A 27,363-nucleotide genomic window follows, 5' to 3' on the forward strand; every position below is an offset into this window, starting at 1 on the left:
ATCCTGCATTAGGACCAGGCACGGTGGCTCATGTCTGTAATCCCAGCAGTTTGGGAGGATCACCTGAGGTTAGGAGTTTGAGACCAGACTGGCCAACACAGCGAAACCTGTCTCTACTGAAAAATACAAAAAATTAGCCAGGTGTGATGGCACACAACTCTACTCCCAGCTACTCGGGAGGCTAAGGCAGGAGAATTGCTTGAACCCAGGAGGCAGAGGCTTCAGTGAGCTGAGATCGCACCATGCACTCCAGCCTGGACGACAGAGAAAGACTCTATCTCAAAAAAAAAAAGAAAAAAAAAAAAAAAGACCAGGCATGGTGGCTCATGTCTGTAATCCCAGCACTTTGGGAGGCTGAGGCGGGCAGATCACGATGTCAGGAGTTCGAGATCAGCCTGGCCAAGCCAACATGGTGAAACCCTGTCTCTACTAAAAATACAAAAATTAGCCAGGCGTGGTGGCGCACACCTGTAATCCCAGCTACTCAGGAGGCTGAGGCAGGAGAATTGCTTCTTGAACTCAGGAGGCAGAGGTTTCAGTGAGCCGAGATGACACCACTGTACTCCTACCTGGTTGACAGAGCGAGACTCTGTCTCAAAAAAAAAGGAAATCCTGTATTAGCATCCTTTTCTCCCACCTAGTGGCACTTTCTGGCTTTCTAGTTTTTTACTCTATTTTCAGAGAGTGAAAGCTTCCTCCTTCACATATGTCTTTGTATGTTAAGATGAGCCCTTTATCCTTACTCTCCTTTGACATCCTCTGTTAGACACCAGTCTCCTTTTTGGTTTTCTTGTCCTTTCTTTTGGCAAGGGTTATAAAATTAGAGTTAGTTGATTTAAAAAAAATTTGAGTAGACTTTGAAGAAAGGTCGGCACTCAAGAGATTCAGATGTTGTTCATTGAGAGAAGTCCACAAAAGTAGTGTGTTTAGACTTGAAAACTTTGCATAAAGTTGTGTGGGGGCCGGGCGCAGTGACTCACACCTGTAATCCCACCACTTTGGGAGGCCAAGGCAGTAGGATGGCTTGAGTTCAGGAGTTTAAGACTGGTCTGGGCAACATAGTGAGACCCAATCTGTGCAAAAGAAAAAAATTAGCCGGGTGTGGTGGCATGTGCCCTGTAGTCCCAGCTACTTGGGAGGCTGAGGCAGGAGCATCGCATGAGCCAAGGAGGTTGAGGCTGCAGTGAGCCATGATCACACCACTGCACTTCAGCTTGGGTGACAGCAAGACCTTGTCTCAAAAAAAAAAAAAAAAAGAAAAGCACACTGTGTGGCTAGTACATGAGAAGATGTATGTAGCACTTAACAGGGTCAGCATCTGCACATGGTATTTAGTACATAGTGATGGCTGCTACCACAAGAGCTATTATCAACATTACTTACCTCTTCAGCACATGTGGTGGGGCTTTTATTACCCACATGGGCCGTGCAATTTTAAAGAGAGCAAAAAGAACATTGAATAGAGTCCAAAGGAAATAATTTAATGCAATTGTGTCGTTGGGAAATAAAACCCTCCTCCTTCAATAAAGAAAGGTTAAATGATTTGAAATTATTTAGAAGACAGAAGAGAAACCTGAATAGAATTTTAATCATAGTAGTAAAGCTCCATCAATTTAGAGTCTGATTATTTCAGTTTTGATCATTGAACAGAACAGAATCAAGAAAAGAATTTGTTGAGTAAATCAATGGCATACACAAAATTAAGGATGCTACTGAATGCTTATTTACTGGAAGTGATTTTAAGCAATTTAGAAGTATCAATGTACATTTAAAATCTGTACTCTAATTCTTAGTCCATTCGGACTGCTGTAACAAAATACCCGAGTGTCTTACAAAGAACAGAAATTCATTTATTTATTTATTTATTTTGAGACAGAGTCTTGCTCTGTCACCCAGGCTGGAGTGCAGTGGTGCGATCTTGGCACACTGCAACCACTGCCTCCCAGGCTCAAACAATTCTCATGCCTCAGTCTCCCGAGTAGCTGGGACTACAGGTGTGTACCACCAGGCCCGGCTAATTTTTTTTGTATTTTAGTAGAGATGGGGTTTCACTGTGTTGGCCAGGCTGGTCTCAAACTGCTGGCCTCAATGGTCTGCCCACCTCAGCCTCCCAAAGTGCTGGGATCACAGACGTGAGCCACTGGGCCTGGCCCAGAAATTTATTTCTCACAGTTTTGGAGGCTACGAAGTTCGAGATCAAGGCTCTAGCAGATTTGGTGTCTGGGAGAGGGCCCGCTTCCTCTTTCATAGATCTATTCCGTGTATCCCATGTAACAGGAGGGGCTCCCTTGGGCCTGCTTTGTAAGGCAGTAATCCCACCATGAGGGCCCCACTCTCATGACGTAAACACCTTCCAAAAGGCCCTGCCTATTAATACCTTCATGTTGGTGATTCGGTTTCAACATAGGAATTTTGAGGGGACACAAACATTCAGACTGTAGCATGAACCTTTCCTGCAACCTTTCCTGCATGGTCTTTCAATTACAGTGTGTAGCATATAATGAGTGTTCAGAAAGCTTTATTGAATGAATTTCCTTTTTGCTCCTACTAAGCAGTTCTAGATTACTTATTGTCCAAAGGCAACAATTATAGTAAGTTCATTGTTGTTATTTTGTGGATTAAAAAATATATATTTCTGTAACTCAGTATTTTACAACATTCCTCATACCTCAGCCCCTCTTCCCAGTACTTTCCCAAATTAGCTAAGATTTTTTTATATCTTCTTTTATAGGGAGAAAAAACATATAGGAGTGATTCTGAATAATTATTTATTATAAGAATCCTGATTTTGCCTGTTTTAGAATCAAATCCTGAAGAAGTTAAAATTCGATTCATTACCAAGTTTCCAAAAGTTAACATTTAAATCATCTCAGCACCACAGATGCGATTTTGCTTGTCTTTTGAACTCTGCATAGCTTGTACTGTGTTATAATGTAACTTTGAAAACTAGTTTTTATAAATTGTATTTCTTTACAATTTGCACTTCTATTTGGCAAAATTTCCTTCCTTAGTTGAAATTATCCTCTGTGCTTTTCCATTATACAGAAAATTTTGGCTTTTATACGTTGGCAACTGTTTTTCAAATTTATTGACAATTGAGATGAAAATGGGAACTGGCCACAGGTTTTAGAGAATGATTAGCAGTAATCACAGAAAGCTATTAAAATATGCTGCAAGCAACATTTTAATTAACTAAGGCCTTTAGTCTATAGCAATGTACATTTTGTGATCAGGTCCTTGTCATATTCTTTTAGCACTTGTATTTATTCATATACTAATTCATCTGTAATTGGCAAGGGGTCTGTGGGTCATTAGCACAAATTAGCAAGGTGCAGCTATTGATACATGACTTACATAATCACTTTTTCCTTTTCACGTCATTAGATTTTGGACAATCCTGGAAATTGTACTCTAAACATATGGTCTCTGATACACTAAATTATTCAACTCCGTATCATCCAGATGCATATTACAATCTGGGTGCTTGCTATGCACTCTACATTCAGTTCTGTGGGTTTTCGTGTTTGGCATTCTCCCCTTCATGTGAGCACACCAAGTTAAGTACAGGAGGAGAACCGTATTAACACAACGAATAAATTGCTGTATTTGGCAGTGCAGGGATCCAAGGAGATTAATTATCTTGCCTGCAGCTCTTGTCATACCTTCCCCCACTATCAAAACTTGAATGTCATGTATAACAACTCACTCTCCCTTACTTAATTACATGTGGAAAATGTGTACTGTGTAAAAACTCCTGGGGCTAAAAGAAACGAGATGAAACTGAAATCCTTGGAAAGATTTAGTGCTAACTGTCAAGCCCCGCTGAGTAAAAGTGGACTCACCATGGGCTCCACCTTCCTGTATCGATTGAACATATGTCTTGCTTTTGTAATTAAAAATATAGCGTGGCTCGTTGTCCTCTGGCCATATCCCTGAAAGACGATATTGCTTGAAGTTAATGTGAATGCCAGAGTCATCTTAAGGAGATGATCATCTGAAGAAGCAACTTGGATGCCTATTTTAAAAATCCTTCTTGGCCGGGCATGGTGGCTCACACCTGTAATCTCAGCACTTAGGGAGGCCGAGGCGGGCGGATCATCTGAGGTCAGGAGTTCCAGACCAGCCTAACCAACATGGTGAAACCCCGTCTCTACTAAAAATACAAAAATTAGCTGGGCATGGTGGCGGGTGCCGGTAATCCCAGGTATTTGGGAGGCTGAGGCAGGAGAATCACTTGAACCCAGGAGGTGGAGGTTGCAGTGAGCTGAGATCATGCATTGCACTCCAGCCTGGGCAAAAAGAGTGAATCTCCATCTCAAAAAACATAAAAATAAAAATCCTTCTTTGGCTCTTGATTCATTAGATCTAGTTTTGATAAACAGGAAAAAAGAATGCATGCATAAGCATGAGTTTAACTTTCGTAAAGAAACATTCATTCATCTTTTCAGCAGGTGTTTACAGAACACCTACGTGTGTTATTGCGGTGGGGTTGGTGATGGAAAGAGCACAATTTCTGTCTGAAAGGAGGAAACAGAGAACAAACAATAGTCTAGTACTTATCCAGTGATATAAGTACTGTGATGCTGTAGGGACATATAGGAGATGCATCTGATGTAGTCTTTGGGGTCTGTGGGAAGATGTCACAGAGAAAGATGCTTAGGCTAAGACTCAAAGGATAAGTAAGCAAAGTCATAGGATGTGTAGAAACCCAAAGGTTCCACAACTGGGTACCCAATCAGAATACCTGGACATGTGCTTCTAGGAGAGAAGCAATCCTTCTTTAGGAAGGTATCATTAGGTAAGTATAGCTGTGTTTGTCAATTGTTTTGAATTCTGTAAGGTAGCATGATGTTGGCTGCAGGTTTTTCAGAGATGGCTCTTATCATTTTGAGGTGTTCCTTCAATGTGTAGTCTGTTGAGGGTTCTTATTATGAAGGTATGTTGGATTTTATCAAAAGCTTTTTCTGCATCTATTGAGGTGATCATCATATGATATTTGCTTTTGATTCTGTTTATGTGGTGAATCACATTTACTGATGTGTGTATGTTGAACCAGACTTGCATCTCAGGAATAAAGGCTGCTTGGTGGTGGTAAGCTTTTTGATGTGCCACTGAATTTGGTTTGCTAATATTTTGTTGATGATTTTTGCTTCTATGTTCATGAGGGATACTGGCCTGAAGTTTTCTTTTTTTGTTGCATCTCTGCCAGATTTTGGTGTCAGCTGATGCTGGCTTCATAGAATGAGTTAGGGAGGTGCCCCTCCTCCTTGATTTTTTTGGAATAGTTTCAGTAGGATTGGTATCAGTTCTTCTTTGTACGTCTGGTAGAATTCAGTTTGAATCCATCTGGTCCAGGGCTTTTTTTGGTTGGCAGGTTTTTTTTTTTTAATTACCAATTCAATTTCAGAAGTTGATATTGGTCTACTCAGTTTTACTCTTTTGTGGGCAGAATTGGTAATTTTTTCTTGCTACTTCCATTCCTTAATACAATAAGTGCATATATTCGCTTATGGGAATTATGCCTGCATTTGTTTCACCTCTTTTGGCACTCAGAGACAACTAATTGGGATGGTCATCAGGGATGATGTGAGCTTGCTTTTTTCCTTTCTTGCTGGTCAATATTTATACTATTTGCCCAGTGGAATTCCTGTTTCTTTGGGTAGACCCCCACTTCCCACCTCCCAATACACACACACACAGTGAAACAGTACATCTAGATACCTGTCTCCCTCTGTGGAAGCTGAAGGAGCCAGTTCTTTCTCTCACTGCCAAAGTGTGGCCAGCGGGTGGTCAATGTGTCTCACACTTGGGCAGTATGATACTTTAGGCATAGAATTGGAAGCAAGCGATGTGAGTGATTTGATACGAATGGTGTTTATCCATAGAGCCGCAGTGCCCTGGCCAGACACTCCTGCTACATCATTCTGTTTCCTATTTCCTTGTCCTCTGGAGGTCTCTCAGTTCCCAACTGTCCCAAGCCTGATCCTATAGCCTGTCAATTTTGTGAGAGCTCAGTATCCCTCCAGTAAATTCTCTTTTGCTTAAATTGGCCCAAATTTATTTTTATTGCTTACTGTCAAAGAATCTTAATGAACAGATAAGAAATAGCGCTATCTGAACAAATTACGGCAACCAGAGTGAGACGTTTGGTTTCCTCTGTGCATATTCCTGTCACTTGTAAACTTTTAGCCTTAGAATTCTGAGTTTTTCATCCTTCAGATGACTTTAGCAGAGCATAAGGCCTCTGAACAAGTCTCTACTGAGGATCTCCGGTATGACTCATTACCATTGCCAAACCATTGCTGCCTCTTGAAATGAGATTACCATGATTATCAAAGAGTAATCAGGCAGGATTTGTCCCAGTTTGTCCCTGAGGGTGGGGATCCCAGCACATGGCCTTATGGTGAGGGCTGCATATTAAGGTCTGTGTGTCTGAATGTTTGGGATTTGCCAGCCAGGAATAAGAGGGGAATGGGTGAGAGTATCTACTGTACTACCTTTTAGAAAGACTCTCTTGGAAGGCTGGGCACAGTGGCTCACACCTGTAATCCCAGCACTTTGAGAGGCCAAGACGGGCCGATCACTTGAGGCCAGGAGTTCGAGACCAGCTTGGCCAACATGGCAAAACCCTGTCTTTACTAAAAATGCCAAAAAATTAACTGGACATGGTGGCATGCGTCTGTAATGCCAGCTACTCAGGAGACGGAGGCAAGAGAATCACTTCAACCCAGGAGGCAGAGGTTGCAGTGAGCTGAGATAGTGCCACTGTACTCCAGCCTGGGCGACAGAGAGAGACCCTGTCTCAAAAAAAAGAAAAGAAAAGAAAAGAAAAAAAAGGGCTCTCTTTGATAAACTTATTAGGCTAAGTCATCCATTTCATCCAGTCCTAAGTTCCCCACATCAACTCTCCTGCCAGCCTGCACTGCCAAATATTTTATGACCCACCTTTTCCTCTGCGCAACTGGCAACAATTATTTAGAACATGCCTGGGGCCTCCTGTGTAAAATGTGGGTCTAGATACTGCTTTCTCCTGGCAGCCCTCCTTAGTGATTGACATTGTTTGAAGTGCCAAGTAAATAGAACTCATTATTCCACTGTCATTGGACTTTTATTTCCGATTCAGCATACTCAGCTATTTTGGTAGTTTCTTCTAATTGTGAATTGGAACTGTTTCCTCTGTTCATACAGTTAGGAGTATCTCCTGGAATCTTTTTGGAAAGGAATTTTCCCATTGAGATAGAATGATTTGCTTTGTTTTGTACATGACTTCTGGCTCATTTACATGGAGCTTTCCTGGCTGAACGTTAATTCAGTGTCGTGTTCCAATTAATACAGGAAGCATAGAGATTATTTTTCACTATCCTGAGATGTCTCAGACCACTAGATTTAGTCCAATCAGAAAGCAATATCCAGGCCTTGTTTGTTGTGTTGATGTGTTCATTTATTCAACATTCGTGTGTGTGTGTACGTGCACATGCACCTAAATGATGTGCCAGGCATTAGATTGTAGTTATAATCATTTTAGAACGAGTTGCAATAAATAAAGTCAGCCTGCTCAACAATCCAGGCTGAATTCAGGCACATAACTTCTGCTTTTGATAAAATGATATTTTGCTGGCATAAAATGAGATCCTATGGATTTGGTGAAAGGACGTTTCCAAGAGGCAGGCCCAGAGCACCCTGAAGACAATCATGATTTTAAGTGACATTGTAAGTAATTCAAATGTATTTTCATCACACTTTCACTTTTTTTCTTGCTCAGGTAATTTTAATTGCGATGAAATAAACAACACAAAATTTGACCACAGGACCCAGCAATTCTACTTGTGGAGTATGCATCCAAAATAATTGAAAGCTGGGTCCGGAAGAGATATTTCTATATCTGTGTTCATAGCAATATTATTTACTGTAGCCAAAAGGTGGAAGCAACCGAGTATAACGTGTAATACAAAAAGTACCATTTTAAATGCACAGTTCAGTGGCTTGAAGTACATTCACATTGTTGGGCAACCATCATCACCATCCATCTCCAGAATTATTTCATCTTCCCAAACTGAAACTCTGTATACATTCAACAATAACTCCCCATTCTTCCCTCCTCTCAGCCCCTGGCAGCCACCATTCTACTGTCTGTCTCTGAATTTGACTGTCCTAGTACCTCACATAAGTGGACTTGTGCAGTGTTTGGCCTTCTGTGACTGGTATATTTCACTTAGCATGTATTTTCGATGTTCATTCATGTCACAGCATGTGCTAGAATTTCTTACCTTTTTAAGGCTGAATAATGTTCCATTTTATGTCTGTGCCATGTTTGTTTGTCCACGCATCCATCGATAGGTACTTGGGTTGCTTCCACCTTTTGGTGGCTGTAAGTAATGCTGCTATGAACACGGATATATAGATATCTCTTCCAGACCCTGCTTTCAATTCTTTTGGATATATACTGCACAAATGGAATTCCTGAGTCATACAGTTAATCTATATTTAATTTTCTGAGGAACCTCCATACTGTTCTCCATAGTTGCTGTACCATTTTACATCCCTACCAACAACGTACACAGGTTTTACTTTCTTCATAACCTTGCCAACATTCCTTTTTTTCTTTTTTTTGGATGGTATCCATCCTAATGAGTGTGAGGTAGTATCTCATTGTGATTTTGATGTGCCTGGTTTGCACTTCCCTGATGAATTAGTGATATTATCTTTTCATGTGCTTCCTTTTTGTGTGTTTTCTTTATAGAAATGTCTATTCAAATCCCTTGCCCATTTTTTTAATGAGGTTGTTTGTTTTGCTGTTGTTGAATTATGGGAGTCTTTACGTATTCTAGATATTAACCACTTGTCAGATATATGATTTGCAAATATTTTTTCCTATTTCATAAGTTGCCTTTTCACTCTGTTGATTGTGTCCTTTGAAATACACAAGGTTTTTTATTTTGATGTCCGATTTGTCTATTTTTGTTGTTGCCTGCGCTTTTGGTGTTGTATTCAAGAAATTATTGTCAAATCCAATGTTACAAAGCATTTCATCCCTATGTTTTCATCTAAGAGTTTTATAGTTTTAGCTCTTATATTAAGCCCTTGATTCATTTTGAGTTTATTTTCATATATGGTGTAAAGGAAGGCTATGACTTCATTCTTTTCTTCCCCTCTCTTAGAGTTGAGGATCTATGTTGCTCAGGCTGGAGAGTAGTGGCTCTTCACAGGCATGATCATAGCACAATTTGGCCTCAAACTCCTGGGCTTAAGCCATCCTCCCATCTCAGCCTTTTGAGTAGCTAGGATTACAGATGCACCCCATCTGTGTAACCTTCACCCAGAAGACTTCATTCTTTTACATGTAGATATCCAGTTTTTCCAGCACCATTTGTTGAAAAGATCATCCATTCCCCCACTGAATGGTCTTGGTGTTCTAGTTGAAAATCACTGAATTATATACAGGGTGGGTGTGATGGCTCACGCCTGTCATCCCAGCACTTTGGGAGGCTGAGGTGGGAGGATTGCTTGAGCTCAGGAATTCAAGACCAGACTGGGCAACATAGCGAGACCTCGTCTCTACTAAAATTCAAAAAGAAAATTAGCCCAGTGTGGTGGCACCCACCTGTGGTCCCAGCTACTTGGGAATCTGAGGTGTGAGGATTGCTCTAGCCTGAAAGGTCAAGGCTGCAGTGAGCCATGATCACGCCACCCATACTGCTGCCTGGGCAACAGAGGGAGACTGTGTTTGAAAAAAAAAAAAAAGCCAGAAATGGTAGCCTGTACCTATAGTCCCAGCTACTCAGAAGGCGGAGGTAGGAGGTTTACTTGAGCCTAGAAATTTGAGGCTTCAAGTCTACAATGAGCTATGATCATGCCACTGCACTCCAGCCTGGGTGACAGAGTGAGATCCTGTCTCAAAATACATACATACATACATACATGTATACAAACATTTATTTCTTGGCTGTCTGTCCTATTCTATAGGTTAATATGTCGATCTTTATGCCAGTACCACACTATTTTGATTACCATAGCTTTGCAGTAGGTTTGAACATCAAGGAAAGGTAAGATCTTCAACTTTTTCTTTTTCAAGATTGTTTTGGATATTTGGGGTCCCTTGAAATTCCCTATGAATTTTAAGATGAAACACACTTTCTTGCTTTTAGAAGAGGTAGAAATACTTCTTAGGAATATCTCATATCCTGATAAAGTTATGGCATTCTACAAATATACACACACTGCCTGTTACATTAGATGTCTTATTTTTCATCATTCATAAATTGTCACCATGGACTTATTGTGTTTCCCTGAAGCATGAGTATGTTCTCCTCATGACCACTAATTTTTATTTTGGCAACAATTTACAGTGTTCTTTTCGAGTTTATATTAGAGTATCCCATATTTATCCTAAGGAATTAGTTGAGGGCTATCAAATAACATGTTAATGAAATCCCTTATTATAGTTTGAATTATGGTTACACCTTTGAGGCATAAAGAATAAATATGTTATATCAACAAATTGCTATATATGACATATATGTGCATCCAAAAATACAGTGAAATGCTCTTAGAAGAATAGAATGAAGTTACTGAGACAAGCCACATAAGCAGTTTAGAAATTCAAAGCAGCAAGCGATTGCTGTTGGAGAAGTGGGTACAGCAAGAGTTAGTTAATATTTAATGCTAGCTAAGTAGACTTACATAGGAAAGAATTGAGTCCAAATGGCATCAGCAATTCACGATTTACTGAGCACCTCCTGTATGTCATATGCTGTATAAGGTCATACAGTGAAGTAAGAAGTTCTCCAACAACTACAAAGACATGCAAATAAGTAACTATACATCAGGCAAAACAAACATCCACAGAGGGAACTCATTGATGTTGGGTTATTTTCAGGCTCGGTTCCGGGGGTAGTTTTCACAGTTGAGAGGGAGCAATTTGGATGGATTCAGATGCAGAGAAAGCAGAACAAGAAAACAAGTAGGGATACTGTTGTCATAGACCAGGCAACATGAAAAGGACATGAATTAGGATGGAAACTATGCGATTAAAAGAAAAAAGAAGAATAAAGCCTTTAGAGTCAAAGCATTAGACTCAGTGATGTTTTAAATTTTTTGATTGATGGCTGAATGAATTAATAGTAACCAAGGACGTAGCACCTAGAAGTCTGAGCATTTGAGATTTAACATGACAAAGCCATAAAACATTAAATATTTACTTCTATTAGTGTGCTTTGGTGCTTTGACGTTTACATTATCTCCTAACAATTCTATTAATATTAGACATTATCCCAGTTTTAAAGCTTGAGAAACCAGGGTTTTATGTTGTTTTGTATCTTACATCTTATCAATGATAGAATCCATACCCTTGCTTTGGTCTGTCTGTGCCTTTGCTTATATTCATTTCCAAGCTAACGTAGTTGTCTTGTACTACACATTATCATGAATTTATTTTTTAGTTGGAGTGTAATTTATACTCAGTGCAATAGATTTTATGTCTTAAGTCTGTTGAGTTTTGATAATTGCAAACACCTGTGTAACCTCCACACAAAACAAAAATATAGACTATTCATTCACCTCTGAAAGATTGCTGGTGTCCCTTTACAGTCAATCTCTCCTTCCCCCAAGAGCCACCTGCTTCCTGATTTCTGTCACTATAGGTTAGTTTCAACTGTTCTTAAACTTAATGTAAATAGAATCAAACAGCATTTATTCTTTTGTGTCTGGTTTCTTTCATTAACGTAACGTTTTTGAGATTTATCCATGTTATGTTTATTCCTTTAATCACAGAGTAATACTTCATTCTATGAATATACAAAAATTTGATGATCATTCTCCTGTTGGTGAACATTTGGGTTGTTTCCAGTTTTTGGTTACTATGAATAAGGTATAAATGTGGCTTTAAAAAAAATTATTATAGAATAAACGTGTATAGAGCATGTTAGACTCAGGGTAGACACAGTTATGCTTCAGTAACAAACAGCCCCAAAACTCATGGCTTAAGACAACAAAGAAATAAACAAAGGTTTATTTCTTTCTCATGTTACATACCCATCAGGGCTCAGTAAGGAGCCCTGTGTTCACCATGGTCATTCACGTAGCCAGGCAGCAGAGGTGCCTTCTCACCATTTGTTTCCATGATCACCAATGCAGAAAAAGGAAACGTAGCTAATCAAGCACTGGTTCACCTTTAAAGAGGAAGAAAAGTTGAAGCTAGAGGATTTATGAACAGCCCTAATAACTATCCCAGAATAGTACTGAGGAAATTACACTCCACTGTAATATTCACCACTATACCTGCCCCATCACACAAAATGAAATTTTAAAGCCTTTTATAGTCATTATATCTCTATAAGGGATGGGTAATATGTTAATAGATAAAACACCCAGAACCTACATATGAAATGTGGACAGACTGCAGTTGATACAGTGAGCAGACTTAGAACTGTGCATGTCTTTTTACCCCAAGGAAATGTATTAAATAATTGAAAAAGTAATAGCCCAAAATTTAATAGCCTAGACTCACCTAGGGATCTTAACTTGCGTATTTGAGAGAAGGAGACATCTATGGCTCTGGATAGACCATTAAAATGGGAAACACTGTAGTATAGTATTTAAGAGTAGGTTTTGAAACCAGAATGCTGTTTTTGAACCTCAGCTCTGCTATTTATCAGCTTTGTGATTTATAAGCTGTGTGACTTTGGTCAGGTTGCTTAACCTTTCTGTAAAACCAAGAGAAAATGAAAAAAAAAAATTCTAACTAAGACGTAGACTTGTTATGAAGGTTAAATGAGTTAATGTATGTAAAGCATTTTGAACAGTGGTATCTGGTAAGCAGTCAAATGTTATGTTTCTAGTTATATTTCCGGTGACCATGTTTTCCAAATCAAAATTTGTGTCATGTATTAATTTTCTCTTGCCGTGTAACAAATCACCCAAATTGAATGGCACAAAACAATACCCGTTTATTGGCTCACAGTTGTGTAGGTCAGAATGCTGGCATGACAAGCCATGGCTCAGTTCTCTGCCCAGGGTATCACCAAGCTCAAGTCAGGCATTGGCCAGGCTGAGGTCTTGTCTGGAGGCTTTGAGGGGAAAGTCGCTTCCAGGCTCATTCTCTGTTTTCTTGCTGGTTCTCAGGTGGGGGCTGCTGTCAGCTCCTAGAGGTCCCTACAGTCCTTGTCAGGAAGCCCCCTCCATCCTGAAGCAAGCAATGGTGCTTCCAATCTCTGACTTCCTGTCTGTGACCTCTAGGCATTCCACAAAGAGTTTAATCAGTTTAGAAATCATTTAAGTCAACCTACTAATTTAAGGCTTTAGGATACTGAGGTTCTGAGTGAAATCTCCAGATTTGAAGGACTTTGCTTGTATGATTAGGTCAGGCCCAAACTAATAATCTCCCTTTATCTTATAGTCAGCTATGACTTATCATATAGTCTCATTATGGAAGTGAAATTTGTCTGTAAACTGGGGGCAGGAATCTTGGGAGACTTAGCATTCTGTCTAACACAAGTTACATGATTTTTACCAATGTGAGTTTCATTTTTATAACAAAACAATTCAAATCAGGATCCAAAATGTGTGTTTTCCACAAATATAAATATATTCTACAAACAAGAAGCTGAATTAGAGGTATTCTTAGCATACTTTTGGAGAAAAACTAAATTGAGATCCCTTGAGTAGTGTATTAGTCTGTGCTCACACTGCTATGAAAATACTATCTGAGATTGGATAATTTATAAAGGAAAGAGATTTAACTGACTTACAGTTCAGCGTGGTTGGGGAGGCCTCAAGAAACTTATAATCACAGTGCAAGGGGAAGCAAAGCACCTTCTTCACAAGGTAGCAGGAAGGAGAATGAATGCAGGAGGAACTACCACACACTTATAAAACCGTCAGCTCTCCTGAGAACTCACTCACTAGCATAAGAACAGCATGGGGGTAATTGCCCCATGATTCAATTACCTCCACCTGGTCTCTCCTTTGATACGTGGGGATTTTGGGGACTACAATTCAAGATGAGATTTCGGGTGGGGACACAGCCAAACCAGATCAGGTATTAATGCCACAATTGCAGTTGTTTGTTTACTTAGTTGTTTGTTTACAGCTAAGTAAATGATGCTAATATCATCAAAGGCAAGAATCGTCTTTTATCCATTTTTAATCCATTTTATCCATTTTTGTGTACATAGCATAAATATTTGTTAAATAAAGACATGTATATATTCAAAATAAAATCAAAGCTATATAGTTGAGTTTCAACCAATCAAAGTAACCACCAGCCAGCTTAAACTAAAAGGAGAATGCATTGTGAGAGTCCAGATGCCTCATGGACTCTTAGAAAAACATCCATACAATAAGGCTCCAGAGATGGACCCAGGCAGCTCTAGAGATGTCGGCAAAAGGGAGTTCTGAACCCCTGTTTTTCCTTGAGCATTTCCATTGGTAGTCTTGACGTTGCACTCCTGATCTTTATATGTCTCTTCCAAATGTTAAGCCTCTGGGAGAGAGAATCTGATTGCCCCAAACTGAGGCAGATGTCTGCCCCCTTTATCCAGTCTGATTGAGGGCAGGGCTATTAGTACCTAGTGTAGACATTATGGCCCATCCAAGGAATCACTGTGAGCTGGGTGGACACCCCAAGAAATGGCCTTTACATGTGGTAAATACTGATGGCTGGCTGACTACAGGCAGCACGGCCTCACTAACACATGGAAATAGCTCAGAAAGCACAGGGTGGTTTCAGTAATTCTGGTTTCTTTTCCCTGTCTTATTAAGATCACTTTTGTTCAATAGACATTTACATCACAGTACACCTACTCCCTGCCAGGTGCCACACTACAAGCTGAGGATATGAAGTAATAAGATCTCATCCTTGTGCTCAGAGTGGGAGAAAAACCAGCACAAGTAATTTGAACAGAGCGTGGCAAGTACAGCAATGAGGACACACATGCGGTGTTCCGTGCTCTGGAAAACCGGTCTCACCCTTATCTGTGGGAGAAGTCCATTATCTCTCTCCCAGTAGCTCTTAAAGATAATTATAAAAACACCCACAAACAATTACAGTTCCTGACTGTGTTCTCTTTGAGGCACTGGGGCCTAAGAAACTTAGGCTAATTATATGGAAAGGAAAGATTCACCCGGCTTGATGGCTCACACCTGTAATCCCAGCACTTTGGAAGTCCGAGGCAGGCAGATCACTTGAGGCCAGGAGCTCAAGACCAGCGTGGCCAACATAGTGATACTCCAGCTCTACTGAAAATACCAAAATTAGCTGCACATGGTGGCACACGCCTGTAGTCCCAGCTACTCAGGTGGCTGAGGCATGAGAGTCACTTGAACCTGGGAGGTGGAGGCTGCAGTGAGCCGAGATCACGCTACTGCACTCCAGCCTGGGCGAGAGAGAGAGACTCTGTCTCAAAAAAAAAAAAAAGAAGTTTAATTATAAAGCAAACAGATTTCATTACTTATGAGAATCATAGGATATGAGGGCTCAAAGGTTCTCCAGATATCATTCAGGCCCAACTGCTTGTCTGAAGTATAAATGCCTTCTCTCCTTTGGTTGCCCTTTTCCTACTTTTCTCTTGAAAATTGCAGCTATGTCAGCTCTCCATGGCTTGATGCTGAGGGATGTGACCACTTTATTAAGTGGATTATAAAGGATTATGAACTGTAACTTCTTATAGCAGCTTTCTTCTTTTCAGTGAGAGTAATTGTTGGTTTTCTATTATGTAAGGTTAAAAAAATTTAATATGGACTTTAAAGGCCATTAAAGTCATACTAATTTGTGAAAAAATCATTAAATTGTAAAGGGATAACTTGGCCAATTTGAACTAACTTGGTTCAGTTCATCATGATCTCTCAATAAGAATTCATGTACAGCCATATTTTTAATGCTGGTAACCTTTGAAAGAGATATGAAAAGTCATCTATTTAATTACTGCCAAGTATACTCTGCACTGTGAGTTCCAGATCTAGAGCAGACATGGCCTGTTGGCTTTCGGCCCTAAGCTGAGCTTTATTGTGTTGTTCAATGGGAGAAATTGAGTGGGAAACAGAATTACCACTGGAAAAATGTTGTTCTTTACCCACAAGTGACGGATTACTTTTTCTATATGTGAGCAAACTGCTGAGGAATGGATTGTACTCGCTGAAAAACAATAGCCAAGCCATCTCTTGACATAACAGTGTTTGCTCAAGGCACCTGAAATGCAGTCAGGAAAAACAGAGATGTGCTTGATATGCTATGTCACTTTATAGTTGTAGTTTTTCTCCCATTTGGTTTGGTTTGGTTCATGCCTAGATAGTCTAAGAATCCAAGAAGCACAGAGCTTGAAATGGCACCTAGACTTCATGTTTTTATTTATGCTGTGTTTCATTCCACAAAAAATTTAACCAATTTAGGATTCTTATAACTTAGACTCTGAGAAGTGATTTCCCCAAAGTCCCTCTGTTAGTTAGTGACTGGACTGGAACTGAGACTCCTACCTTTCTGTCTCCTTATTGAAGAGAGTTGTCATTACATCCCACCCCAACCCACCCCACCATTCATTCTTTTTTTTTTTTTCAATAACCGTGTTAAGCACAAACACTTGCCAGGCACTATGTTACCCCTAGATAGTGTCATAGGGAGTAGGATGGACATGAGTCCTGTCCTTGGAATGCTTCCCATCCAGAGAGAAATTCAAATTTGGAGCAAATGTTCACACAAATCAGTTAGGTAAAATATGAAAAAAACAGACCTATAACAGCAATCATTGTCTAGGGTACTGTGAGCATATTAAGAAGCCTAGAAGGCTTGTTTTAGGAAATGACATTTATGGTGAGCTATGAAGAAGAAATAGGAGTAAATCAGCCAAAGTATTTGTCAAGCAGAGCAGAAGAGAATAGGGTAAGAGAAGACCCTGAGGCGGGTAGATCTTGGCTCAGCTAAGAAGTGGAAAGAAAGTCTGTGCAGCTGGACTGGGGCATAAGTGAGCAAGGGGAAGAAGCACTAGAGGGGGCCAGAGATGGGGGCTGGGACCTCTGAGCTTCCTTATCAACTTTCAGCTTGATCCTAAGTGCATTAAGAAGCCATAAGAAGGGGTTAGAAATATGATCAGTTTTATGTGTTAGAATCATAATAACTTTGCTGGGTGGAGAATGGGTTGGAGAGAGGATGTAACTGAGTTGCTCTTACATGCAGGTGAGAAATGATGATGGCTTATAGATAGGATAGGATGGAAAGAAGTGGAAAGATCCAAGATATGTGTTGAAGGTAAAATCCATGAGACTTGCTGGTTGGAAGTACAGTTGAGGGAAGAGAATTTTCAAGAATGACCCCTGGTTCCTGGTTGAACAACTGGACAGATGTTGTTGACATTTACTCTGGTGGAGAGAATTCGCTGTGGAACCATATGGTGACTAAGTGGGATAAAAAAGCTCTATTTTATTTGAGATACTTGTAAGACATCTAGTGGAGATATAAAGTAAGAGTGGGTATGCAGGTCCTAGTCCTAAGCTCAAAAGATTTGGGCTAAATATGTGAATTTGGAAGTCAACGATATATAGAATAGTCTTTGAATTTAAGGGAAGGGAATAATTCACCTAGTTAGAGGTCATTGAACTCACATTGGAGGGGAAGGATGGGTGGGGTATAAATTAAATAAAGAATACAAAAATTAGCTGGGTGTGGTGGTGCATGCCTGTAATCCCAGCTACTCCGGAGGCTGAGGCAGGAGAATCGACTGAACTCAGGAGGTGGGGGCTGCAGTGAGCCGAGATTGTGCCATTGTACTCCAGCCTAGGTGACAGAGTAAGACTCCATCTCAAAAAAAAAAAAAAAAAAAAAGAAGAAGAAAGGAAGGAAGGGAGGGAGGGAGGAAAGGAAAGAAAAAAGAGAAAGGCATTTCAAGAAAAGGCAGTGACATGATTAAATCAAAGGAAGAATGGTCACATAATCCAATTGGTGAAAACTAAAGCATACAGTGGGGTTGGATTTTGAATGCCCTCCCAAGTCAGGCAGTAGCTGTTCTATATACATGGGTCATATGGAGAGAAATCTGTGAACAGTCTAAGAACTTTACATTATCAGCAGGAAGCGTTTTTTGTGAGCTTCCTTGGTTTATATTGTGAAACATAAAAGCAAACTTCACATAAATCTTGAGATAATTATGTTGGTTGTGCATCATAATGGGTATAATGACTATAAAGGAGAGTCATTATCTCCCACAAACCACTGCCAACCATTTGCTAGTAATGTGGTGGAAATAGGTCCAAATAATCAGAACCAGTATTGTAGGAGTTGTATGCCTGTCACCCTGGTGATGAGGTTTCAGCTGCCATCTACTCTACTCCATTGGGATGAGGAGGAGGAGAATTCACCTAACTACAAAGCATTTTCTGTCTGGATCTCTGCCCTCCCCATCAATCACTCCTCCTCATACTCCACCTTGCAGGCCTATTGTAGACACCCCATCATCCTTCATTTGCAAAACAAAGTTAGAAGCCAAGTGAGGAGGCTGGGATCCTTTCCAGTTCAAAGAACAAAACGCTTCAGACATTAATGGGGCCTAAAGGTTGCACATGGCCATTTGAAAAATTTATACTCCACAGTGCTGAAAGAGCCAAAGCCTTTCCAAACTTATCCTCTGGAGCACCTGACTTACTAAATGGGATTTGAGTAGCTCCTAGCATCATCACTCTTTGTCACTAATAATTGCATCTTAGTATCCCTTGAGCAGTACATCTTTTTTTGTGCATAGTAACTTTGCATGGTTGGAAGCTATATATATGGAAGCTATATATATTTATATATATATATATATATATTTAATTCTATGATGCTGTGTGTGCATTTTCAACTGAGAACTTAGGAAGTATTTATAATTTGAGCCAGGAACTTAGCATTTACTGTGTACTGATTCTGCCTATTTCAACATTTCACAGAAACGAGGATGCAGTCAATCAGATGGCCGTTCCTCCCTTTCTAGTGCCATCAAGTTCTCCATCTTCTATTGAGGTAAGGTTGTTTCTAATTAGCTCTTAGTATATTAGATGGGTTTGTCATGAGCATTTTCCCCAAATCTGACATTTTTGATATTCATTATTTGGTATTCCAAACTCATGGAAAATTTCCTTGACCAAAATAGAAAGTATTGAGGTATTGATTATAAAGCAGTTTTTTAGTAAATATGTTAGAACCTAACATATAAGTATTACCTTCCTCAGACTTGCTCAAGGTCTCCTCTAAATATATAATTTTGTTCTAATTGGGCATTCCAGAATTTACAAGAAAATTCTCTTTGTTTATGAGTGAATTGTACCCCTTTCTTTATGGTTTTGAAATACTTTAGTACCTGTGATCAAAGTGCCTTTAAATAATTACTTTCATCTGTGAATGGAGAAATTACTAGTATAACAAGATTGCTGTAATATTGGTCAGCTTCCGGAGCAGATAGAGATAGAACTGTGTAATCAGTTTGTCTCCCCAGCTGAGGGAATATTCCTTCTCTTCTCATTTTATATTTATTGAATTATTTTTTAACTCCAAGAAGAAATACATACTTATTGTTACTAATTAAATAGTGCAGGGTTATTCAAAGAAATCTTAATTTTTCTTTCACTACCTCCCTAAGGAAGTTAATGTTCACTATCCAGTATCTTTTCATACTTTTTCCTTTGTTTCTACAGTAACCATAAATAGCTATATATAGTGTCCCTTTTAATAAAAATGTGATTGTGCAATAGACATTATTTTTATTCTTTCAACAAGTGTTCAGGGTTCTGGGCTGGGGTGGACCATGGGTGGGATGGAGGCGACCTTGGAGCAGCGCTTAGAAGATACAATGAAGACTCCCTCCATTGTTGGAGTCCCGTGCGCAGATTCACAAGGACTTAATCTGGGTTGCCATGGGACCCTGTCAGATGAGCACGCTGGAGTGATATCTGTTCTAGCCCAGCAAGCAGCTAAGCTAACCTCTGACCCCACTGATATTCCTGTGGTGTGTCCAGCATCAGATAATGGGAGCATTATGATCCAGAAGCATGATGGCTTCACAGTGGCGGTACACAAAATGGCCTTTTGATGGCTCGTATCTGTTGTTCAGCAGCCTATCATAGGAACTCCATCCTACCTATGTGAGTTATCTTGTAGAACTACTAAAGTTCCAGTAGTTAGGCCATTCATTTAATGTGCAATGGGCACTTTTCAATTTACATAAGAGTAAGTTGCTCTTAACACTATGGACTGACCTATCAAGCTATTAGTAAGAAAGGATCGTGTTGTGAAGCAGCCGGTCCAGATCACTTTGTATATAGAATTTTGCTGTATTCAATAAATCCATTTGGAGGGGAAAAAAAAAACACAAAAAACAAGTGTTCAATGAGTGCGTATTATTTGTTAAGCACTCTTTTGGGCATTAGAGGTCTAGGTGTGAATAAAACAGATGAGGCTTCCTACCAATTTGTTATCTTTCTGTCTTCATGATTGAAGACACAAAGATACAAATTAAGAAATAAATAAACCAAAAAAATTATCATATAGTAGTCAGTGCCTTGGAGAGAATTAAAGTGGGGAATGTGATCACTTTGCTGAGTTACAGAGAAGGCCACTTGTGTAGCCGAAACACAGGTTATCAAGAAAGGAGTCTGGTATAAGGAAGGTGATTTATTCCAAAGCTAGCTTTGGGGAAGGGAGTACAGGCTTCCTGCTTTAAGGGTAACTGCTTCACTTTTGGAGCAGAAAGCTGGCACTTTTAAAAGGCAGAGGAGGAAATGAGCAGGGGGAGGTCCATGTGCTAGCTCCGGTGTCTTATCTACAGGGCAGTCGAGCTGGTGACTGCTGGTGCCTTCTTGTACAGGACTAGACCAAAAACTCCCCAGATGGGAGACAGTTTCATATCTCTCGAGGTAGTCTCCTGGTCGGGGGGTGGGGACCCATAGACATCAGCTGTTATTGATCCAGGCAACCTCCTGGTGAGTGAGGGTTCCTTTCTGGATCTCTCCCAAGCACATAGTTAGATGAACTTGCTCTCTAGGGAGCATCTGGTGAAGGGGAGGTAAAAGGCTATATTTGCATTTCTTTTTTTTTTTTTTTTTGAGATGGAGTCTCACCCTGTCACCCAGGCGGAGTGCAGTGGCGTGATCTCAGCTCATTGCAACCTCTGCCTCTCGGGTTCAAGTGATTCTCCTGCCTCAGCCTCCGAGTAGCTGGGATTACAGGCGCACACTACCACGCCCGGCTAATTTTTGTGTTTTTAGTAGAGACAGGGTTTCACCATGTTGGCCAGGCTGGTCTCGAACTCCTGACCTCAGATGATCCCCCTGCCTGGGCCTCCCAAAAGTGCTGGGATTACAGGCATGACCCTATGTTTGCATTTCTAAAGGGCTAAGTAGGAAGTGGGAAACTGGGGGAATGAGGAAAAAAGAGAGAGAAAAAAATAATTATCTCTCAGAAAAATGGGAGTACTTAATTACACTTGGGCAAGGTAAAATTTAAATAAGATAAAAATTAAAAGAAAAAGCCAGACGTTCAGAAATAAGAGGGAGGAGCCTTCCCTGCTGAGTGAACAGAAATAGCTCTCAGGTGAGAATGAGCCGGGTCATGTTTGAGGAATATGGCTAGAAGCATATTAGGAGCTGGGAGAGCAGTGGAATATGAGACAAGAGGGAGAGAAAGGCTGTGTAAGTCAGAGTTAGAAGTTTGGGTTTTATTCTATATGCAGAAGAAGGCACTGGAAGGATTTAAACAGGGGAGTGATGTGACCTGATACATAGTTTTAAAGGAACCATTTGGCTATTTAGGGGAAGAAAAATAACTTTTTTCTTCAACCCTCATAGGTTCTCAGTTGGAATGGACCCTTGTAACAAAAGATAGATTAACAAGAGCAAAACAAACAGCAGTTTAATGACATATGTATTTCTTATATACATGGCAAACACCCAGGGAATGAGTAGTTCTCAATGAGATAGATTTAAATTCTAGCTTAAATAGCATCTTCAACCAAAAAAATGGTAAATGTTTAGAGAAGTGACAAGACAAAGGAAGAGGACTTTGTCTCTAGGGGTGGCAACTTGAGGGAAGGCAAACAACTGGCAGATAAAGGCTAGTTGGTATAGCTTGCTCGTGTAGATTCCCCTGGTGCCGTCTCCAGGGGATACGCATTTTGTTTTGTCTTCAGGGTTTAACCTTTGTTTTCCCTGATTCAGAGGGAGGCAGATATCTTTTGTCTTTACATATCTATGTCCTGCTTTTAGACAAATACAGGGAGAGCAGAAGGTTTTCCTGCATCTGCTTCTTCCTAATTGCCTTCAGCTCAATGATCCTTCCTTTTTAGACTGGCATATTCTCATCTCCCACAGCTGCTAGGTAGGGAATGGGTTGGTAGGAAGGTAAAAGTAATATGCTAAAAGGCAAAAGCCCCAGTGAGGCCCTAATGTGGCTTGGATGAAGTGTTGGTATTGGAAGCAATGAAAAGTGAGCACATTCTTCATGTTTTGGAGGTTGAGTCAAACTTGATTAATTAAACAAGGGAGCTGAGGGGAAGTAGAGAATCATGGATAAACCTAGATTTTTGGCTTGAACAACTGGATAGATAGTGGTACTATTTACTAGAGTCTTTGAAAGAATAGCTGTTCTGAAAATTTAGAAGACTGATTTTATTTTTAAAACAAGCAGGCTAGTATGTAAAATAAAAAGTACAGCTAGTATGTAAAATAAAGCAGGCTAGTATGTAAAAAATATGTAAAGTATAAATAATGCCAGCCTTAAGTTTCAAGAACATTATCACATATCTTAATCAAATTTGTGTGCCATTATTTGTATTTCATTTTCAAAAATAATGAAATCACATTAGGCATTTAAATGTATAAATAAATAATACATCCCTTTCTCTAACAGCATATGCTATGCGGGTGATGTTTCTATTGAACCATCACCATTTGATTATATTCTAGAGAGGGCTTTTTAGTTCTGCTCTGGACTATTGGCTCTAGTAACTGCTACCAAATGATGAATGCCACCCCTCCTGTGGGCGGTATGGGAAGAGTACCCATATTCTTTGGTTTCCTGACCTCTTTCTTTTCCCTTCCCATTTGCCTATGTGGACCCTCTTAGTATATATCTTTTTTTCCCCTTAGATGTTTCTCGTGAGTACTAAAGCATAACTCATATCCAGCATATGGCTAAAAGAGACAGCCCATTTAAATCATAACCAGATAGATGAAATAGAGCCATATCGTTATTAAATTGGACCTGGTAATAATAATTCAGCATTATTAAGTAGCAGCTTTATTATATGCTAATGGTATCTCATATTTATTTCTTTATTCAGCAAATGTTTATTGAACTATTTTTTTTAAAAAAGACAAGATCTTGTTCTGTAGCCCAGGCTAGAGTTCTGTGGTGCTATCATGGCTCACTGCAGCCTCAAACTCCTGAGCTCAAGCAGTCCTCCTGCCTCAGCCTCCCAAGTAGCTGGGACTATAGGCACATACCATTATGCTTGGCTAATTTTTAAATTTTTTGTAGAGACAGGATCTCGCCATGTTACCCAGGCTGGTCTTGAACTCCTGTCTTCAAGTAGTCCTCCCACCTCAGCCTCCCAAAGTGCTGGGATTACAGATGTGAGCTACTGAGCCTAGTGTCATTGAGCTCTTATTATGTGTCAGTGCTCTAGACCTGAAGGGTATCGCAGAGAACAAAATTGTTTCATGCAGTTCTGTGCTAGTAGACTGAGCAAGAGTGCTAATAAAACATTGAGCAAGAAGTCTGACGATGTGGGTTTTGGTTTTGGCTCTACTAATTACCTGTGGGCATATAACCCTGGGAGGCAGTTAACCTCCCAAAGTCTGTCTTTTTCTGTAAAGCCAGGTTAATAGCCTCCCCTGTGTATGTCAAAGAGTAGTTATGAGGGCCAGGTGTAAAAATATTTTATCCCTACAGCTATATATATTTATAAGGGATTATGATGCAGTACTTGTGGTAATTATAATACCATTGGTACAATAAGGGATTATGATGCAGTACTTGTGGTAATTATAATACCATTGGTGCAATTCTACAGCATGGCGATGTGAACATAAGCTTGGATGTCAGACAGAGCCAAGTCTTAATCAGTATTCTACCATTTACTAGCAGAGTGAACTTGAGCCAGTTATGCTCTATAAACTTCAATTCCTCACGTTTAAAATGGGTTTGATAATAATAATTAATTCTATGGACTTGTTAGAAGTATTAAGTAATGTTTTTAAAAGGCTTAGCACTATTCCTGGCACATGGTAAGACCTCATTTTTGTTGTGATTGCACTTACATTATCACAGCCCTCTAGTTGAACTCCCAGCCTCCAGCATCTTCCATTTTTAATAGTTACATAAAAAACAGGATTTTTTTCCTTTTAAAAACTAAATTGATACATAAAAATTGTATATATTTATCATATACAACGTGATGGCTTTTTTTGTTTGGTTTTGTTTTTGGGGGGGGTTAGTTTTTGAGACAGGATCTGGCTCTGTTGCCAGACTGGAGTGCAGTGGCATGATCTCAGCTCACTGCATCCTTGACCTCCCAGGCTCAAACAACCTTCCTGCCTCAGCCTCCTGAACAGCTAGGACTATAGGCATGCACCACCGTGCCTGGCTATTATAAAATTTTTTGCAGAGACAGAATCTCACTATGTTGCCTACGCCCCATCTGCTGGGCTCGAGAGATCCTTCCACCTCAGCCCCTCAAAAGTGCTGGAATTACAGGACTGAGCCACTGCACCTGGCCAACATGATGTTTTGAAATATGTGTATGTTGTAGAATGGCTAAATCGAGATAATTAACATATGTATTTCCTCACATACTTATTTTTGTGGTGAGAACAGTTGAAATCTACTTTCTTAGAAATTTTCAAGAATACAGTACATTGTTATACACTGTTATTAACTCTGGTCACCCTGTTGTACACTAGATCTCTAGAACTTATTACTCTAACTGAAATTTTGCATCCTCTGACCAACATCTCTTCCACCTCCACCCCATCCACCAGCCCCTGATCACCACCACTACTCTCTGTTTCTATGAGTTCAACTTTTTAGATTCCACATTTAAATCCCAGAGGATCTGAATTTCATTCTTTGGTTTTGGAACTGTTGAAGGCGTTTTGAACAATGAAACAATTTGATCAAGGCTGTACTCCAGGAAGATTAGTCTAATAGCAATGTTAAAGATGTCTTGAAGAGGGAAACCCAATTAAGAAGCCATTGCTGTCGTCTAGTAAGAGGTACTGAGGGCTCAAATAACTTGTGTTCTGACTTATTTATTCCATTTATTGACAGGACAGCCTAAATCTTTTAGAATATCTTCATACAAACAAGGACCTCCTTTTTGCTTTCTTAGAAGTTGTGCTTTTTTAAGTACTAACTGAGATGGAACAGGCCTCATAAAAATCATGGAAGTTGATCACATAGGGAGTTCCATTAGCATAATTTCCATTTTATTTTAATTTTGCCCTGCTTTTCTAGAATTGTGAGCAGCCTAGTAAATAAGCTCATGTTTGGGGTTAGAAGAAAGAAATTCAGTTTGTCCTATCTGGTAAACAAGGCTTTGCAGAAAGAAATATTTGTGAATTTAGGTTGGCAATGAGACTAAAATTATTTTGTGTGTTTTCTAAAAGAACATTGGATTTAGAAATTATGGGAATGGGCCAGGCACGGTGGCTCACGCCTGTAATCCCAGCACTCTGGGAGGCCAAGGCGGGCGGATCATCTGAGGTCAGGAGTTCAAGACCAGTCTGGCCAACATGGCAAAACCCCATCTCTACTAAAAAAATATAAAAATTAGTGGGGTGTGGTGGCACGCACCTATAATCTCAGCTACTCGGGAGGCTGAGGCTAGAGAATCGCTTGAACCCGGGAGGCGGAGGTTGCAGTGAGCCGAGATCATACCACTGTATACCAGCCTGGGCGACAGAGTGAGACTCAGTCTCAAAAAAAAAAAAAAAAAAAAAGGAAGAAAATATGGGAATGGCAAAATTTGTACTAAACATAAGTTTTATTTTTAAAAAAACTTTCAATCCTATTAGAGAGTTATAATTGCTATTTTTTTAAATTTACTTTGCTTAGTATCATTTTCAATCAATGAAAAGGAAAACAGTTGTATATACTAGTATACTCTTGTTACGTTAAATGAGAAAACAGGGTAGGGAACAAAATTACTGAACATTTATCTAATTAGAAATGTTTTTTTGGTCGGGTGTGGTGGCTCATGCCTGTAATCTCAGCACTTTGGGAGGCCAAGGCAGGCGGATCACCTGAGGTCGGGAATTTGAGACCAGCCTGACCACCATGGAGAAACCCCGTCTCTACTAAAAATACAAAATTAGCCAGGTGTGGTGGCGCATGCCTGTCATCCCAGCTATTCGGGAGGCTGAGGCAGGAGAATCGCTTGAACCTGGGAGGCAGAGGTTGCAGTGAGCTGAGATGGTGCCATTGCACTCCAGCCTGGGCAACAAGAGTGAAACTCCATCTCAAAAAAAGAAAAAAAGGAAATGGTTTTTCAATCCACAATAATATCCTTAACGAATTTAACTTTTATTGAAAGTCTACTCTCAAATAAAATAGCATTCTTGCTATCAAGATTTCACTGTTCAGTTTGAAGAAAACTATAGACAAATGGTGGGTATGAAAAAAAGAAAACAAAGAGTTTAAAATAATAAGGGTTATCACTTCTGCAATCACTTATGTGGAAGATTTTGGGAGAGACCAGGGGAGGGAATTTGGAACTTCCCGAAGGTCTGAAAAAGACTAACCTCAGTGGGGGTCGATCCACAGACCTTACAAGTCTTGCCTTTTCTGTTTGTTCATCTACGAAACATAATTCACTGTGGAATCCACTGACTGTGGTCTCATGGGGAGAGGTTGTTCTCCTTAAGTCGCTTGGCTGAGCAGACAGCTTTGGACAGGTGGTTTGAAGATCAGCAAGAGATGACAGGAACACCCAGCCATCCGGATTAGCTGAGTCATCTTGGGTGTCAACTGGCCCCCATCCGTCAGCCAGATGGTCCTCAAACCACTCTAATTCACTTGTGCCTTAGAAATCATGCTGCTGACCTGTTTTCCCTTTCCCATCTCAGACTGTTTGCTATTTTCCAAGCTTCTGGTGAGTGGGGTATTTTGAAGACTCCTTACCTCATGAGCCATTCTGTTCTCAGAGCAGAATCCACATTGTTGTGGCCAGGCACGGGGGCTCACGCCTGTAATCCCAGCACTTTGGGAGGTTATGGCGGGAGGAGAGCTTGAGCTCAGGAATTCAGAACCAGCCAAGGCAACATGGTGAAACCCCGTCTCTACAAAAAATGCAAAAAATTACCCAGGCGTGGTGGTGCACACATGTAGTCCCCAGCTACTTGGGAGGCTGAGGT

General features: G+C 40.1%; 1 protein-coding gene across 1 annotated transcript in view; it reads left to right on the forward strand.

The window, feature by feature from the left end:
• Nucleotides 1–27,363, forward strand: part of INADL (InaD-like (Drosophila)) — a 475,627-nt gene that overhangs the window by 309,521 nt on the left and 138,743 nt on the right. The window contains 1 exon segment of the mRNA XM_011988948.1: nt 18,907–18,979. Coding sequence (XP_011844338.1) covers nt 18,907–18,979 — 73 coding nt within the window.

The sequence above is a fragment of the Mandrillus leucophaeus genome, unplaced genomic scaffold (genome assembly GCF_000951045.1).
Source record: "Mandrillus leucophaeus isolate KB7577 unplaced genomic scaffold, Mleu.le_1.0 Scaffold341, whole genome shotgun sequence".
In the NCBI taxonomy this organism is placed as follows: domain Eukaryota; kingdom Metazoa; phylum Chordata; class Mammalia; order Primates; family Cercopithecidae; genus Mandrillus; species Mandrillus leucophaeus.